Here is a 16657-nt window from a genome sequence, read left to right on the forward strand (position 1 = left end):
AAAAAAAAAGGCTTGCACAGCCCAGACAAATCTACATATTGGACTAGAACAGTCTAGACTACAACAACAGTACAGACCAGACTAGACCAGCCCAAAAAAAAAAAAAAAAAAGTGTGGCCCATCCTGGTACGGACGTGACCAGCACAGACTATATTCGCTCAAACTAGAAAGTTCTGTGACGACCACAACGAGATTAGCCAACAGACCTGACTAGAACGGTGCAAGACCCGACAAGATGCGATGAGATCAGACCAAACCAGTCCGGACTAAATCATCCAAGACGGCTTTGCTTTGCTTTTTATGAATAAACGTCATCAATTGTGATGTGATGACTTTTTCTTTTTTTTGTGTGTGAGGATGTTGAGGACTTCAGGACCAGCAGCCAAGAAGTAGGGAAAGCCATTTGAGCATTTATTCAGACACTCTTTTGTATCATTTGTAAAACAAAAAATGTGCATGAGGAGAATGAAATTTGAAAAGTGGAAAAATATTTCGTCTAATGCGCTTTACTCGTTTTACTAGCGCGCTGAATTGTCTTTCTAGTGAGTTAAAAAAAAAAAATCTACGAGTACATGCAGGGGCGCAACTACCTACTTTCTGGGGGGGGATGCGGACACATAACAGCCCCCGCCCCCCCAAAAAAAATTATGTAGCCTATAAATACATTTTGGGGGGGAATATTAAACTTTCGTATCCAATTTTTATTGAACATTTCATTTTGCAGCACTTTCTATTTTGCGTCACCAGACGTTTGAATTGTGAACACTCGCCGCTCGCGTACTCGAGGCCGTGCGCACTGATCAAACCAAACCCGTTAACAAATAGCTGTTTAACACATCAAATGGCCACTCAAAAATTATTTTCCTCCCATCGCTTTGGCGCCCCTTTGCGCCGCATCCATACTTTTTGCGCCACGACATGGATCATTCAGCGCACTGGTCGGTTTTCAAATAAGTGCTCAAAAGACAGTGCCCTTATGTCAATTTGCCGGAGTCATGACTCAGGAGACTTGGCTTTTTTTTTTTTTTTTTCTTAGCAATTTATTCCAAGATTTCCACAAATCCGTTCGCCATTTTTCCTCCCGCTGACGCAGCGGCGGGGGGAATCATTGGGAAGTGTCGATTGACAGTCGTTAGCGTTAGCGTTAGCTCATTGAGTCTCTGTGCTGTACAGTGGAGGTGGCGGGAGCCGCGGCGTGGCCACAGTGTTGCACAACGGGATTGTGGGAGATGTAGTCCATGTTGGGGGAGGGAGGGTGTTTGTTGGGGGAAAAAAGAAAAAAATCGGACAAGACCCAGTGTTGTGCTCGAAGCAAAGCATCATGTGATCTCAAAGCCCTGAAGTCTGTGCGCGAATATGTGTTTGAGCCCCATTGTTGTATTCACACACGCACACTGCGTGTATATAACATCCATCAATCAATCTGTAAATAAAGTAGAATATAAACACATTACCTACACTCTACACTGATCGTACATCGCCCGCTCCGGCGTTGCCACGGATACACAACATGTGCGCAGGAGGAGGAGGTGGGGTGGGGACTCTGCTGACCAATCAGAGCCGGTCGCGGGTCACCACCCAGATGTAGGGCCCGCTCTGCTCCTCAATGACCACTTTGACCTGGTGGTACACCTCCTCGAAGGTGTCCCCGTGCACGATGGCTGCGCACACGCACACACACACACACGCACACACGTTAACAGTCACGTACAAAAAAAACGTCAAAGGACAAGTGCATCCACTAATGTATTCACAAACCACAGCGCTTCCTTTACAAAAGGCAAAAAAAAAATAAATAATACAAATTTAATTTAATAATGTCATTTAATGATAATTTAATTATGTGGCTATCTGAGCCCTAAAAAAATTTAATTGAAACAGAAAACTTGAAAATCATATGGAATGACAGGATGTAAATGTTTACCAGTAAAACACTCCAGAAAGTCCTGTTCCATTTTGATGGCTCGATCCAGAACTTTCCTGGCCTGATCCTCGGACAGACGCTTGTTCAGGTCGCTACATGCACACACACACGCAAAATGAACATATTTCCTGCCGGTCGGTCCACATGCGGCCTGACGGACTCACAGGATGTTCTCCAGAGATCGCGGTCGGATGAAAATTGCGATGGGATGGAGCTGAGCGGCCTGCAGCCTCCTGACAGCGTTCGCCGACACGTCCAGAATGCAGTGCTTGCCCTACGCACACACACACACACACGCGCACACACAGCAGAGCTGATCACATCTAGCGTTCAAGCAGCGCCATGGCAAACTCAAGCTGAGCCAGGCGCAGCCCATGGCCAAAGCGAGCGGCGCGTCTCACCTGGCGGGCCACCTGTCTAACGCTCTGCACCGACGTGCCGTAAAGGTGGTTGTTGTACTGGCCCGCCTCGATGAAGTGATGCGACTGGATGTCGCGCTCCATCTGTTCGCGGGACGCCACAAAGTGGTAGTCCCGCCCGTCCACCTCGTAGTCCCTGCGAGGGCGAGTCGTGTCTGTGGAGGTGCAAGTATTTATAATATTGCAAGCACATGATTCAAGAAAATGCTCACACTTGGCATCAATTGAATGGATACCCGACTTGGCCACCAGATGGCAGTATAACGCCCTCTACACACCAATCCAACGTTTCCCGTCGGAAACTCCGTACACTCCATCGGTTTGGTGTAGCGTGCCATTGTTGGGGCGTCTTGGGGGGCGTGTTCGGCCAATTTAACAATTAGAATCGGGTCGGGCTGGCGGGTTAATTGAGCACTGGGATTGGCTGTCAGCTAGCGAGTCAGTGCACTGAACAAGTGGGGGGCGCTGGAGCCTATCCCAGTATGGATGAAAGGCTGACTGGGAGTAATCTTATATCTAAAGTGTCGATGCACGCAAATATGAGTCGTTCCAAATGTTGCCATTAAATGTTAGCATTAGCATTGGGCTAGCAGGCTAAAGTCAAAGACAGGGGTGCAACCTATCCAGCCCGTTTTAGATTGTCTTAAATGATCGGGATCGTTATCGGTCTTCTGCAAAGCTTGCTGATGAGCTGATCGTTAGAATCAGGTGTGTTAGAGGAGGGAGACATCTAAAACAGGCTGGATAGGACCTCTTGAGGACCGGACTTGGGCACCCTGGACTAAGATATTTGCTTGTTTTAATAACAAAAAGTGTCATTCTCCAAGTTTTTGGTTTAGTTTGACGGAAAACTTCAACAGGGATTTGGAATAAACAGCTTGAAAACTCAATTTTTTTTTTTTAAGAAGAAGAAGAAGAATTGTTCACTCTTTGCCAAAGTGCAGTTCATTCTCATCGACGGTCCATAATTCAGGAGAACGGTAAATCACCGTGCATGTCGCCGTCAAGTGGAGCTTTTTCCTCACAACTCACGTGGCACGCAGGAGCCGAACTTGTCCGGGAAATCTGTGAGCAGGTCGTCGTTGACTCGGTCTTTGGTGGGTCCGAGTACGATGACGGGTCTGGCGTAGTCCACTGCGGAGATAGCAGTTAGTGGCTCGTCACTTGCTCACGTTTTACTCTCTATGTGAAAAAAAAAAGGGGCGGCCCGCCGACTTTTTGCAATCCTTGACTTTTTATTTTATTGCACTCAGCACTTCCCTGTAAACAATCGACCGATGCAATTTTTGGTTGTTCTTTCTCAACTCATCATTCGTCCTTTTAGAAGATGACAGGTCATTGGGTTTGTTTATTTATCAAATTTTCACTTTACAGTGACCCCCCGCCCCCCCGTTAGCCTGCAAATACGAGGGCTTCACTTCCCCCATGTTTCAAACCCCCCCAACCCACCTTCAGTCTGCGCCACCGCCTCGTAGCTCTGGACCAGCCCTTCGGGGGGAAACCACAGCAGTCACACGTTGCCTCGTCATCCGCGAATCACGTTCGCCATCAGCACGCAACTCACCTTGAGTCTTCATCCGGGACCACTCCTTCCTCTCAACCCTTGAAACACACACGTGAACAAAAGCCCGGCGTCAGTCGCAAAGCCAAGGCGGGCTCGGCGGTGGCGACGGGGCTTCACCTGTGTTTGGACGGGATGTATCCCAGTTCCTCCAGCTCCCCCTGCTGGTTGACCCGCCTGGCCTGCCACCATTCGTCGTCCGAGCTGTCGATCACGTGAAGCACCTCCCCGAAGTTAAAGTCCAGAGCTTGGGACAGAACGCCGCAGTCCCACGTCTTGTCGTAGTCGAACAAGGCCCTGTGACACACAAGATGGCGTTGGCGAATCGCTGAGTTACTTGCGCGTGTGCGTGTCTGTTACCTGACGTAGAAGCTGCGGTTGGCTCGCAGGCTTCCTGGCGAGCTGTTCATCATCTGCTCCCGCAAGTCGTGGATCTTGGCTTCAAAGCGGCTATACTCTACACATCAGCACATACACAGAGAACACACGTGTACACACGCAGACACACACAAAAAGCAACACCGGTGCGTCCATGCGTGTGCGGGCACTCACCCTCAGGTCTGTACTGTGTCACGATGGTAACCGTTTGACCGGCGTTCTTGAGCGCTGCGGCGGCCTGCTCGTGCGTGGCAAACCTGAGATCCACGCCATTCACCTGCAAACGCACACACACATACTGTCGAACGGGTGTGATAGCACGGCGATGGCGCGTGTGTGTGCGCGTGTGTTACACGCACACTGAGAATCTGGTCGCCCTTCTGGAGTTCTCCGCTGAGGTCCGCCGGCCCCCCGGCAAGGATGAAGGAGATGAAGATCCCTTCGCCGTCCTCGCCGCCCACGATGTTGAAGCCCAGGCCGCTGCCGCCCCGCTGCACGCACACGCGACGGGGCTCTCGGCCGTAGTCGTCCTCGACCATCATGCCGCGGTGGAGCGGCGAGTAGCGGCGCGGGGACGGCGGCGGGAGGGCTTGTGGGTAATCACACATGTAGTCCGGCTCCATGTAGGCTGCATGGGGGAGACGGAAACATGTCCAAATGCGGCCAGGCCGGGATGCAAAAGACGAGAACCAGAATTGTATTTGTTCAAAGTTGTCGGACAAACATGTTTTGAATGGGATTTGTTTTGGACAGTTAACCTTAATATGTGTTTTATAAATAAATGGAGAAAATGTCACAGGAAAATTGTATTTCTCACACTCTCTCTCTCACTCTCTCTCACACTCTCTCTCTCACTCTCCCACTCCCACTCACACTCACACACTCTCACTCACGCACTCACTCTCAGACTCTCACTCTCGCCTCTCTCACTCTCTCACCCTCACTCTCTCTCTCACTCTCACACACACTCACGCAATCACTCTCACACTCGCCTCTCTCACTCTCTCTCACACACTCTCACTCTCACACTCCCACTCACACTCACACACTCTCACTCACGCACTCACTCTCACACTCACTCTCAGACTCTCACTCTCGCCTCTCTCACTCTCTCACCCACTCTCTCACTCTCTCTCACACACTCTCACTCTCACACTCACACTCTCACTCGCACTCTCACTCACACTCTCACTCTCGCCTCTCTCACTCACGCACTCTCTCACTCTCACTATATGTATATATATATATATATATATACATATATACATACATATATAGACATAAATATTAAGCTCCAGCTCATTTCAACATAGAACACGGTTATTTTGACAGCAGACGTACAGCTGGTGAGGTCCGGCGGGCTGAATCGCTCGGCCGGGTGGATGTAGTGCGTGGTGGGCGTGGCCACCTTCAAATAGACCACCTCTCCCGTGTTCTTCAGGGCTGACACGGCGTCTTCATGCAGGACGTCCTCCAGAGACAAATGGTTGACCTGGAGGGGTCAAAGCTCACCAGTCAGGTAGCATGGCACAAGTGGATGACAATACGCACACCAATATAAAAATTGAAATATAAATACAGAGTGAGACGGGTTACATACGGCCAGGATCTTGTCGCCGATCTGGAGCCGACCGTCCCGTTGTGCCGCGCCGCCCTCAATGATCTTGGTGACGTAGATGCTGTTGTCACCGGGGACGTGCTGGTTGCCGATCCCGCCGGCGATACTGAAGCCCAGACCTGACGCCAAAATATCAAAATCACTCCTTTCCGACGGGGGTTCAAACTCAAACGTCCCCGTTCCTACCTTTGGGTCCCTTCATGAGCTTGATCTTGGTGACGTGCTCACTGAGCGGGCGTCGCCTCAGGACGTAGAGCCGCACCACGGGCCCCGCCTCTTTCAGGGCCTCCACAGCCACCGAGTGAGTGACCTCACGCACATCCACGTCGTTGACGAACACGATGCTGTCGTTCACCCTGTGGACGGTCGCGCAAATGTTGGCGTGTGCGTGTGTGCATGCGCACGCGTGCGTACCTCAGACGTCCATCCTGAGCGGCGGCTCCGCCCGGAATGATCTTGGTGATGAAGATGGACGGGTCATCTCCAATGTGAGGGTTGTCGGTTCCTCCTGCGATGCTGAAACCCAACCCTGAGTTTCCCTGCGCGTACACACGTGTCGGTTAAACTACACACAGTTGCTTTGAGATGCAAGCAAAGCGTGCGTGTGCGTGTGCGTGTGCGTGTGCGCGTGCACGTGCTCACCCTCTCCAGTGTGATCTCCTCATACTCCAGCTCTCCTTCCGAACCGTTCATCTGTGAAAACGCACTAAGAGTTAAATCGCATTCCGCGCATCTACCACCTACCAAACCCCCACGACAACTCCCGCCCACTCCTGGAGACCGGTTGCCACGGCAACAGTCGCCTTCAGGGCCCAGGCGGCCATGGCAAGCGTCTCTTTCTTTCTCTCTAACGCTCTCTCAAGTCACAGCCGTTGCTATGACATCACTTCCGCCTGTCCTGCGTGAGGATTGTGCAATGAGGCATTGTACAATATTTGATGGCAGCATAAAAAAAAAAATAAAAATAAGACCAATTGACATCCGCCCTTTAAAAATATTAACAATCGCTTATATTAATAATTTAAATGATAAACAACCCAAGCAATATCAATTCAAAGTCATCTCGCATCATTAAAAAGACACAGCTTGCCGACGATTTTAATTCACCCCCCGAAAACACAGGCGAAGAGCACCGTAGACACGTGCACTCTCCACTAACAACCCGGGTTAAAACTCAGCTCCTCTCCACCGTACACAAATGCTCGTTTCTGACTCAAGCTGTATCCTTTTCAAGTCATGTGTCTAATGTTTAACTGGTTAACTACCATTGACGGCTAAAGACGTCAAAGATTCGGCTGGCCGTGAATGAGTTAATAAGGAAATCAGCATTCTTATAGCGCTGGTGAAGAGAAGAGAGAGAATTCAATTGTTTGTGCATCGCGATTTAATGAGCTCATTTCATTCATTGTGCTGCTCCGACTGGGTTGTCCCCTTTTGGCAAGATAATACCGTCAAGCGCACACAAATGAAGAATAATTTCACTACTACTTACAATCACTGTACTATGACGTTGTAGACTCCTGTAATATTAGTTGCTCTGTTTTTTGTTTTGTTTTTTTTTCCAAAATAAAGAATATCGGTCTGTGAGTGTATAATGTGAGATTGTTTGTCAATGTTGCTGCACCGTTTGTGGTCAAATAGCCGTGGCTTAAAGGGATATAAGACCACAACTGTCAATGCTATCCGTTAGCCCGTCTATGGTGTTTTTCATTTAGTGTTAGCATTAAGCTAGCGTGGGCATTCTCAAGACAAACTGTAACTTACTGTGAATTGCGTTGAATTGCACATCATTTGATATTTCATCTTTAGGATTAATGTTAAAGGATGACTTTAAAATGACATTTAAGTGTTTGGGGATCATAGTTAGGGATGTACTTACAGTTTCAACTATTGACACCGGCAAATTTGATTGATTTTAGCCGAGAGCGCCAATTACGGGCAGGTTTTCGCCGCTTCCAGGGGTTGACTGGGGCGTCATGCTCGGCGGAGGTCACAAATTCGGACTTGAGCGGGGGAGCGGAATGGGTGTGCGGCAGGTGGAAAGATGAGGAGATGACACGTTTTATGTTCAGGAGGAGGAGGAGGAGGTTGTGGAGTCGGTGATTATGTAACAGCAATGTTAGTTACACTTCACACTCAGTTTCCCATGACACCTCCGTGTGTGCATACGCGTGCGTGTGGAGGTCAAAAAACGAACGTTTATCGCGCAATGAGGAGGAGGAGGAGGAGGAGGAGGAGGAGGAGGACGACCGTCTTGAAGCTTTTGGGAATGTGAGAGGAAGCTGGTACACCGGCAAACCCCACACAAAAGAGAATCAAGCCCCGACCTCAGAACCGGAGGCAGACACACAAACCCCCCCCGACGCCATGCTGCCCATGATGCTGACCGACGCAACCGACAAGCCGGGCGGTAAATCCCCGCCCGCCCTCCCCCACACGTACCCCCTGATTGGTTGAGCCGGGCAAAAGGTGAACTTGTAACGTTACCATCATCCTCTGTCGGTGTCTCTTGGCTTTGCGCACGTTGTTGATGAAGCGTCGTCCCATCTTCTTGGCGTACCACACCGACACGAACATCACTTCCTGTCTCCGCGGCGTCTTGCCCCCTTCGCGGTAAGGGGGGGGGGGGGTCGTGGGGAGGGGGGCGTTACATAAAGATGGAGGAGTGACGGGTGAACGATCGAGCGGCCTCGTTAGGTCTTGCCGTGATCGTTGACTCGGCTCATCCCGGTAAGAAAGCAAAAAGAAGAAGAAAAAAAAAAAAAAAAAAAAAAGAAGGCCTAACGAACAAATCCGCCGATGAGAAGACGACGCTCTTCGGCGCTCGTCATCCTCATCCTCATCCTCCCCCGCTCGCTGTGCTCAACTCAACTGCTGCGTTTCTTCTCGCTCGCTCTATGCCCCCTCCCCCACCCATGCCAGGAATCACCTCCCCTGCGTGATGTCACACACACACGAAGACTACTGCTGCCATGGAGACCCCTCCATCCCCCCATTTCTTGTCCATCGCTATAGCGACAAGCAGCAAAGCATGTGCGTGTGGGTGTGTCAGTACGTACAGTGAGCGCAGCAGGCCGTGTGAGGGTGTCCAGGTGTGTGCGCGCAAACTCGGGGGTGTGTCCGTCAGTCACGTTTCCAGGGCTTGGCTGGTCGTCGTCGTCATGGTAACGATATTTCTGCAAGGGGGGGGCACACACACACACACACACACCCCGTCACAACGCGAGATTTAGCATTCGGCGACTAGCGTGACCCGGAAACAGCCGGCGGCGCCGTCTTCCGACACTTGTGTGACCCGAGTGAGGAGCAGGAAGTGGAAGACGCACGAGTGGTATGTTCTAGTCCTCACACACACGCACACACACCCACAGGTGTAAGTACGGACGGCTTATGTTAAAACACACACGAGCATGCTGATGTGTGTCGCTCTGCTCTTACCTTGGTGGTGACAATGCAGAGGCAGTCCATATCCACACACACACACTCACACACGCATGCTCGCACGCACACGCAGACACTCACACACACATTTTCATACACGTACACACGCGCGCACACCCGCGCACACACGCACGCACACACACTTCGATAGCGCTTTGTGCCCCCCCCCTCTCTCCGCTGCTCTCCTCCTCCGCTTCCCACCGTCTGTCGACAATGAGCCAACGAGGAGGAGGGGGCGGAGAAGGGGGGGGGGCGATGCAACGAGTGTGTTATTTCTGCTGGGGGGGCGGGGGGGGGTCACCTCCTTGACGACAGAGAGAGAGGAGAGGAGGGGGCTGTGCACTCGTTGCCATGGTGTGATGCAGCTGTTGCTAAGGAACGGCGGCCGGCTGTTAGACGGCAAGCATACCTGGACAGGTGTCTGTGGACGACTCGCCGCGTGGCTTTCACACACAGTCAGCTCGTAGAACTCCTGGATGTCTGCGCACATGTTTATATATTCAGTGCTTGGAAATACAAAGACTTGAAGGGAACTCAGAGATTTGTTTCAAGCGATATGATATATGTTGGAAGATAACTGCTGAAAAGGGGTAAAGATTGAGAGCGACGTACTAATCAGTAGCGGAGATAGGCGTAAACACACGAAAATGCATTTTTCTCGTCAGATAGTCTGCTGTCACGACTGCTTTCAGAGCGCCTCGTTGTCAGCGGTGAGCGTGTGCAGAGGAAGCCGAGCGAGGTTCAAAATGTCGGCCAGCTTGTCGACCGGGTTATCGCACTGGCATGGCCGCTTTAGAGCGCCTCGTAGTCACGTGACGATATATTCCAAACCGATGAGGATTTAAGCGGCTATATTAATATGACATGATGTAAAATGCCTTTTAGAATATTTGAGGGAGATTTTAAATGCTGATAGGTGAGCGCCAACTCCCATTTAAGATGAATTTGAACGCAATGAAGTCTGAACGCGGTTTTTCGTCACACAAACCTGACATTTGAGCACGGGGTGTGTAGACTTTTTATATCCACCGTATGTTCATCAACGCTAGAAATTGCAGTACCGAGCAACGCCTGAAACAGGTCACTCTGGAAGATGTTGAGCAGCTTCTCGGCTTCTCTCCCTTTGACCCCATCAGAGCAGGCCTCCATCAGCTGCAGCGCTCGCTGAGTGTCTGGAAAGACGCGGAAGGCGTGAGCCAAAGCACCGCACACACGCAATGCAAAGAAGCATTTGTTGAAAATGACAAAATGGTCATCTCTCACCGTCTCGCTTCAGCGGCATGTTGTCCTGTGATCCCGCGGAAATCCTCTTTAGGGATTTGTCAGCCGCATTGCATGCTGGGGAGTGAAGTCCGCTTGAAAGATGGACTCCACTCAAAGCCAAACGCAGGACTCAATCAGACATGAAGGAATCACCGACATCATTCATGAAAAATGGATTGATTGATTTTAATGATCAGGCAAGTAACATGCAAACGGGGGGGTAGACTTGCGAAACATGACGCATGTCTATTTGGGACCTCTTTTTTTTTTTTTTTTTTTTTGCACGATGGCCTCACAGTGCAGAGGTCGTGGGTTCTCCCCGTGAATGCGTGGGTTTTTTCCGGGTACTCCGGTTTCCTCCCACGTTCCAAAAACATGCATGGCAGGTTGAATGAACACTCTAAATCAGGTGTGGGCAAACTATGGCCCGGGGGCCACGTGCGGCCCGATAAACGTTTTAATTCGGCCCGCCAAACTTGAAAAAAAAAATTGAATGAATACATTTTTTATTTTCTAAATAATGTGGTGTGACAAATATATATTTTGTTATAATGCTTTTAATCACTTTAATTTAAAATTAAATTTATTTTTTTTTTCTCCAATGAGGTGAGGTGACCAAAACACTCCATCCATCTGCTCCTGGTCCGGCCCCTCTGTCAATTTTTAGAACCCGTTGTGGCCCGCCAATCAAAAAAGTTTGCCCACCCCTGCTCTAAATTGTCCCTCGGTGTGTTTGTGAGTGTCCGGGAACCAATCACGTGCCTTGTATGAGAACCCGTAGGTATGTACAAAGCCTCCGAGTCAACTCATCCATTTGAAAGGACACGTCTTTCCGCAATATGGCTGCCAATATTTTGTATTTTTTGTTTTGGGGAATAATTAGAAAAAAATATGCATAATTCCGAAGCCGTGAAAAATGAAGCGCAGAAGTGGCGAGGGATTACTGTATTGCGTGCAAGTGTGTGAAGGCTTTATGTCATAGAAATACAATATTGGATGAGTAATTATTGAATTGTGTTTTATGGCCTTTTTAATTAAATTTATTTCACATTTATATTGCGCGGCAATATTGTGGAAGAGCTCAACGGAGGAGTTGAACTTTCTCTGTGCTCATCATCATTTTAAATGTAACTCTGTCAAACATGACATGCAAGGTAGGACATGAGAGAAAGGTACTTCTGATTTTTATTTTGAAGTCATCACTTCTAGTAAAACAAAATAACAGAAGAGAGGAAATGGTATTTAATGTTTAAGGGCATCATGGGGCTGCATAAATACATTTTTGGGCCAGTGGCATAATCTCATGATGTGGCTTTTATAGTGCTTAGGTCGATGGCCTGAATTGAAAGATAAATTCATCAGTTCATGTTTTTTTTTGCACGTGATTTTGTACTTGAATACTCCTCTCTGCTGCAAAAGTAAAAACAATATTAAGGGGAAAACTATTGGAAAAAAAGTCAAATGTTCTGCCTGTAATTCATATTTATTCAAATTGTTGCTGTAAAATTTACTGCACCAAAAGAGAAGTTACTTTTTTTTTTTTTTGTGAATAATTGGCCACAAAAAAAAAATATTGGCCAGGCCCCAATCTAAACTATGGTTTCCATTTCACACCTTTTAAAGATTAAAAATGCTTTGTTATAAACCCGCAGTGTAAAACCCTACAAGTAAAATACTGAGGAGCTTTACATTTACAATTTGACTTTAAAAACACAAAGTCTTGTCACCTCAAGTTCCGTTGTCTCACTCCGGAGAAGACTCCGCAGGTGAGCTCTGATCCAACTTCCCCCCCGTCTCAAACCCCAAATCATCTGGGATAGGCTCCAGCTCAACCGCGACCACAAAGAGGGCAAGTGTTGTACAAAACGGATGGATGCTCTTTCAAAATCGAACGGCGGACACCTGACAGGTGAGCGGGAACACCGCCACACGGACTTCTGGGTAACAATCTCAAATCACCTCCAAATGCGTGATGGGGCAAACGTCCCGTCTTAGCACAACACAAACAAATGAGCGACCCTTCCTGTCTGCGGTGCGTAATCCAATCGCAAGCTCACGTCACCATGGGGGCTTCCTCACTTCTTGTGGAACAAGTAGATGGGCTGTTTCTCACCTGGAAACAAACTTCAGATCAGTGTGAGCGTGCGCCAGTGTGTGTGCCAGTGTGTGTGTGCGCATGTACCAGTGTGTGTGAGGAGTCTGTAGGAGCTGAAACCGACATTGTCCATCAAGTAGGCAGTGAAGTGTTCTGGTCTCGCTTGTAAACTCCTGTAGTGATGGTATGTGGTTGCCTAGGAGACAACAGCAGTCCCGTCAATCAAAGCATAAAGTGAACCTTCATAAATGTGCGCGTGTTTGCTACCGAGGCTTTCTTGCTGTGGCCGTAGCGTCGCCACAGCTGTGGCTCGAGGATGAACAATCCGCCGGGCGACAGGCTCTGAAAGGCTCGTCGGAAGAGTCGGGCCACGCCCTCATCGCCGGCTTGCAGCTGCACCCATTTAGTCACGCACAGACACATGATGATGTCATACTGACCCTGCCCGGGCCACGCCTCCTGCTCTGACACGTAGTCCCCCTGTGGCAGGAGCCACACAATGTTATAAATGTTCTCACGCCATGATGACCAGAAACGGGAAGTACTGTAGTGAGCGACACTCACCTGGATGAAGGAGATGTTGTTGGGAAATCTGCGAGAGGGCGGGGGAGCGGCGAGCAGGAGAGGGGGCGCGGCCAAAGGACCGCGACTCACCCTCAATGACAGCGGGAAGGCCATGAGACGCGCAGCTTCATCCTCCTTAAGCTCCGCCTCCTTTTTGGCTCCATCTCTACACACGAGGGAGCGCCTCCTGCTCCTCTCTTCCTCCACCAAGTCATGTGACAGGAAGTGCCTGATGTTCTGTCTGGCAGCGTGCACCAGTCGCCCATCCAGCTCCACCCCCAGGATGTGCGCTGGGTTGAAGACGCGGGCCACGGTGAGCGTCAGGTGACCGGCGCCGCAGCCCACGTCCAGCACCTTCTTGTCTCTGAACCAATCGGCTTGCAACAAGCGGAGACGTGCGTCCTCCGCCGACCCCACGCGGCCTTCCCACTCGTTGCCGTAGAAACCGTGGTAGCCATAGAAGCGGCAATGGTTGCCATACTGGTAGCGGTGTTTGTCCTTCTTCTCCGGGGGCTTCCGCGTGCACCTGAAGAGCAATGCAATGCAATTCCTGACTAAAACAACTCGTTGAATATACAGAATGCTATTACTCAATTAATTAAATAATTAATTGCTAATATATATATATATATATATATATATATATATATATATATATATTAGCAATTAATTATTTAATTAATATAATAATAATATTATATATATATAAATTAATTATATTATTTATTCTTCTTTGGACAAAACAAAATGTTTATATACAATATTATATGACTATGATGCTGTTTCAAATTTCTCACCTTTGTCTTCACAAGGAAATGAATCAGAAAATTAACCAGAAATTGTCGACAGCGTTACAACCCGTCAATGCCATCCCGAAACGCTCACCTATCGGGTCCTGGTCCTCCTGCTAATGGGGTGTGGAACCGGGTTGCATCCACCGTGTCGGTGACGGCACGTGTTGACCTGGCCGAGGTGGTGCGCCGACGACCCCTCTGCCGCCGGTCACCGGATTTGCGTGCAGAACCTAGCGGAGGGTGCGAATGCCTCCTGGGAAGGATCGGAGGCGGGGCGATGTCCTCTCGACAGGTGATGGCCGTGTTGAGTTCACAAGGCAGAGGAGACACTGCAACACTGCCCTCTATGGACAATACTGGAACTGTCACAATAAAACATCATGAGCTGTGTTTGTTTTGTTTTTTTGCAGAAAGTATCAATCGTGTGAATGGGCAAAAGAGATAGTAAGGTTTTCCTTTTCCCGACAATTTATTACTGGTCACGGTCCCCAACCCATTTAAAAGCGAGGTTGCCTGTACTGTATGCATGTCAGCATGTGTCTCACCAGTCAGTCCATCTGAGGAGGGAAAGATGGGACGGGTCACAGCCTCCTTGTCGCTGCCATGATGGTTCCTGTGTCTCTTCCTGGACTTGAGAGGGGACAGTAGGACGCCTTCCGCCTCGCCGCCTCGTCTTCCCTCGCCCTTCAGGTTCAAAGGGTCCGTGATGTCTCGGGGAACAAGAATATCCACGGGATCCCTGCTGCGGGATGGCAGGGGTGAACACTCTGGAGTCGTCTGATTGGTTGCCCTGATGATGACGAATGGAAAAAAGGCGCCAGCTCAGCAAAGAACAGCTGGGCTGCTACAGGCAAACTACAAAATAAATATTGGCAGTGGTGGGAATCAACCAAGTACAAATATGTACAAACACTAAGAACATGTAAGTAAAGAAAGAAACTGCTTTAATGAATATGCGCCTTTCAGGGGCGAGAGATTTTGCCACCTCCGGATCTAGGCTCTTCCTCACCTGTTGACGTCTTCATCCAACAGCGAGTTCAGGTTGAGTGGATCGAAGATGTTCCCGCCCAACAAGAAGTGAGAGGGCAGCAAGGATTCCACTTGACTCTCACTGCGAACACGGCGACGGCGCTTGGCCGGCCCCTTGAAGGTGACACCTACAGAGTAGCGCTTCCTTGGGATGCGCTGTGCGGGCGCCGACAGTGTGCTCTGACTGCTCACGTTTGTTGGGGCTCGGGGCTGACGACCGATGGAAATCTTTTCCGACTTGTCCAGTGACATCATCTTGCAGCTGATCCAGGTCCTTGCTACAGAACAAAGTTGTGAAATGTTGAAAAGTTTGACAAGTGCACTGAAAAGTTAACAAAAGATCAATTAAGTCCAGGATTGAAGGAGAGAAGGCTTTACAGTTCATGCGTAAAACCTACTCACAATTTTAAGATTAGTGTATGCTTGCATCTTTTTTTTTTTTTTTTTAAAGATTTCAATTTCAACTGCCGGTACATGGGTAAGAACAGTCGACAACCACTATACTAAATATTTATAAAGCTTTGGGAATTCTGTGCATGTCTCCACACACCCAGTTTGCACCTTTCCCTTCTTTATGCAGGATGCTGTCATGATGTTTGCTAGTTCGTACAAACCTCTGTTTTTTTTTTGTGGGAGCGACTTACTTGGTCTAAAGACTTGCGTCTTCTCCAGTGTGTTGTTGCCAAAAGACTCTCACGTCCTCTCCCAAGTGTGTGACAGGCAAAAATAGAAAAGTAAAGTGCTCTTTTCTAGTCCCGCCCACCGGAAGCTAAATACGCCAATCGCGGACCAAGCCCAGCGGACAGTTAGCTTTTCATTAGCAGTTTGTAGGAAGTGACCAGCACGGTGCTAACTCGACTCCTCCGCGAAGTCCAACGAGAAGAAACATTGCATACCGTGGGTTTGGAGTGCATGTGCGTGTCAAATGTACCTCGACGAGGCGACATAGCTAGCGTTAGTCCGTGTGAGCTGTTTGGCATCGTCTCTCGTAGTTGCGAGACGGCCTGTATTAATTTACACCAGTCAGAGCAAGGCGACACGCCAGCACGGGTGATTGGCGACAAGATTGACCAATCACAAGACAAGCTGTCTGTCCGCCTCCCACAAATGCACCAATCAGAGAGAAGAGATGTCCCTCGCGGCGCCTGAATAAAAACAAACCACAGCTCGATATACGGGTGGGCTAAAAGGAACTGTGCACTTTTTAAGTAGACTTTAAGAAGTCAGAAGCGACTGAAAGGAACAAGCTTTTGTGAAAGTAAGGTAAAAAGGAAGGGTGGAACGAAACAGGATGAAAGGGAGTGAAGGAGGATGTGTTCAAGGTTGAGTAGGATGGAGGGAAGCAGGAAAGAAGGACGTATAACATGAAGAAAGGAAAAAAGGATTGTATTAATAAGGATGGAGGGAGGGGTCAAGATGAGGAATAATTGGAGGAGAGAAGGGAAAAAGAATGTAAGAATATAGTAGGAAATCTTGATCGTCACTGTTGTGGAAAAAAAAATTAGAAAAATTGAAGGAAAAAATGATCAAGGAAGAATTGATGAAGCAGAGGAAGCCTCAAACTTTGATGT

General features: G+C 49.0%; 2 protein-coding genes across 6 annotated transcripts; both read right to left on the reverse strand.

Annotated features, from left to right (window-relative positions):
* Positions 1–743: 743 nt before the first annotated feature.
* Positions 744–10646, reverse strand: LOC148338794 (disks large homolog 4-like). Of its 2 annotated transcripts, XM_088293590.1 has the most exons (20): positions 10605–10646; positions 10403–10513; positions 9751–9821; positions 8960–9076; positions 6543–6593; positions 6315–6439; positions 6087–6256; positions 5883–6019; positions 5624–5774; positions 4642–4910; positions 4457–4559; positions 4265–4361; positions 4025–4201; positions 3908–3945; positions 3793–3831; positions 3376–3477; positions 2326–2498; positions 2089–2198; positions 1925–2016; positions 744–1661 (listed from the first exon to the last, which is right to left on the reverse strand). In XM_088293590.1, exons 1-20 carry the CDS (start codon positions 10621–10623, stop codon positions 1555–1557), a joined length of 2259 nt encoding a protein of 752 aa, XP_088149716.1. In that variant the 5' UTR covers positions 10624–10646; the 3' UTR covers positions 744–1554. The 2 variants fall into 2 exon arrangements, with proteins under 2 accessions (XP_088149716.1, XP_088149715.1); XM_088293589.1 differs by lacking the exons at positions 9751–9821; positions 10403–10513; positions 10605–10646 and adding an exon at positions 9339–9383.
* Positions 10647–11771: 1125 nt separating this feature from the next.
* LOC148338795 (7SK snRNA methylphosphate capping enzyme-like) lies at positions 11772–16536 on the reverse strand. 4 transcript variants are annotated; one of them, XM_088292864.1, is made up of 8 exons: positions 16018–16536; positions 15067–15364; positions 14603–14847; positions 14149–14419; positions 13264–13789; positions 12967–13179; positions 12787–12872; positions 11772–12717 (listed from the first exon to the last, which is right to left on the reverse strand). In XM_088292864.1, exons 1-8 carry the CDS (start codon positions 16064–16066, stop codon positions 12714–12716), a joined length of 1692 nt encoding a protein of 563 aa, XP_088148990.1. In that variant the 5' UTR covers positions 16067–16536; the 3' UTR covers positions 11772–12713. The 4 variants fall into 4 exon arrangements, with proteins under 4 accessions (XP_088148990.1, XP_088148989.1, XP_088148992.1 ...); XM_088292863.1 differs by having other exon boundaries at positions 12787–12895; positions 16018–16328; XM_088292866.1 differs by having other exon boundaries at positions 12787–12895; positions 15983–16325.
* Positions 16537–16657: the final 121 nt, after the last annotated feature.

This window comes from Idiotropiscis lumnitzeri, chromosome 4 (genome assembly GCF_059441095.1).
Source record: "Idiotropiscis lumnitzeri isolate Australia: NSW breed Sydney's pygmy pipehorse chromosome 4, RoL_Ilum_1.0, whole genome shotgun sequence".
Lineage (NCBI taxonomy): Eukaryota > Metazoa > Chordata > Actinopteri > Syngnathiformes > Syngnathidae > Idiotropiscis > Idiotropiscis lumnitzeri.

Bases quoted from the DNA above. Each gene is read 5' to 3' on its own strand.
- LOC148338795 (XM_088292863.1), bottom strand. From the start codon at position 16,066: ATGCCAAACAGCTCACACGGACTAACGCTAGCTATGTCGCCTCGTCGA. The intron at 14,848-15,066 runs GTGAGGAAGAGC...CGTCATCATCAG, and splicing joins TTGGATGAAGACGTCAACAG to GGCAACCAATCAGACGACTC. The intron at 13,180-13,263 runs GTGAGTGTCGCT...CTCCTGCCACAG, and splicing joins ACAACATCTCCTTCATCCAG to GGGGACTACGTGTCAGAGCA.
- LOC148338794 (XM_088293590.1), bottom strand. The intron at 6,594-8,959 runs GTACGTACTGAC...GCGTTTTCACAG, and splicing joins CACGGCCTGCTGCGCTCACT to ATGAACGGTTCGGAAGGAGA. The intron at 3,832-3,907 runs GTGAGTTGCGTG...TTCCCCCCGAAG, and splicing joins GTCCCGGATGAAGACTCAAG to GGCTGGTCCAGAGCTACGAG.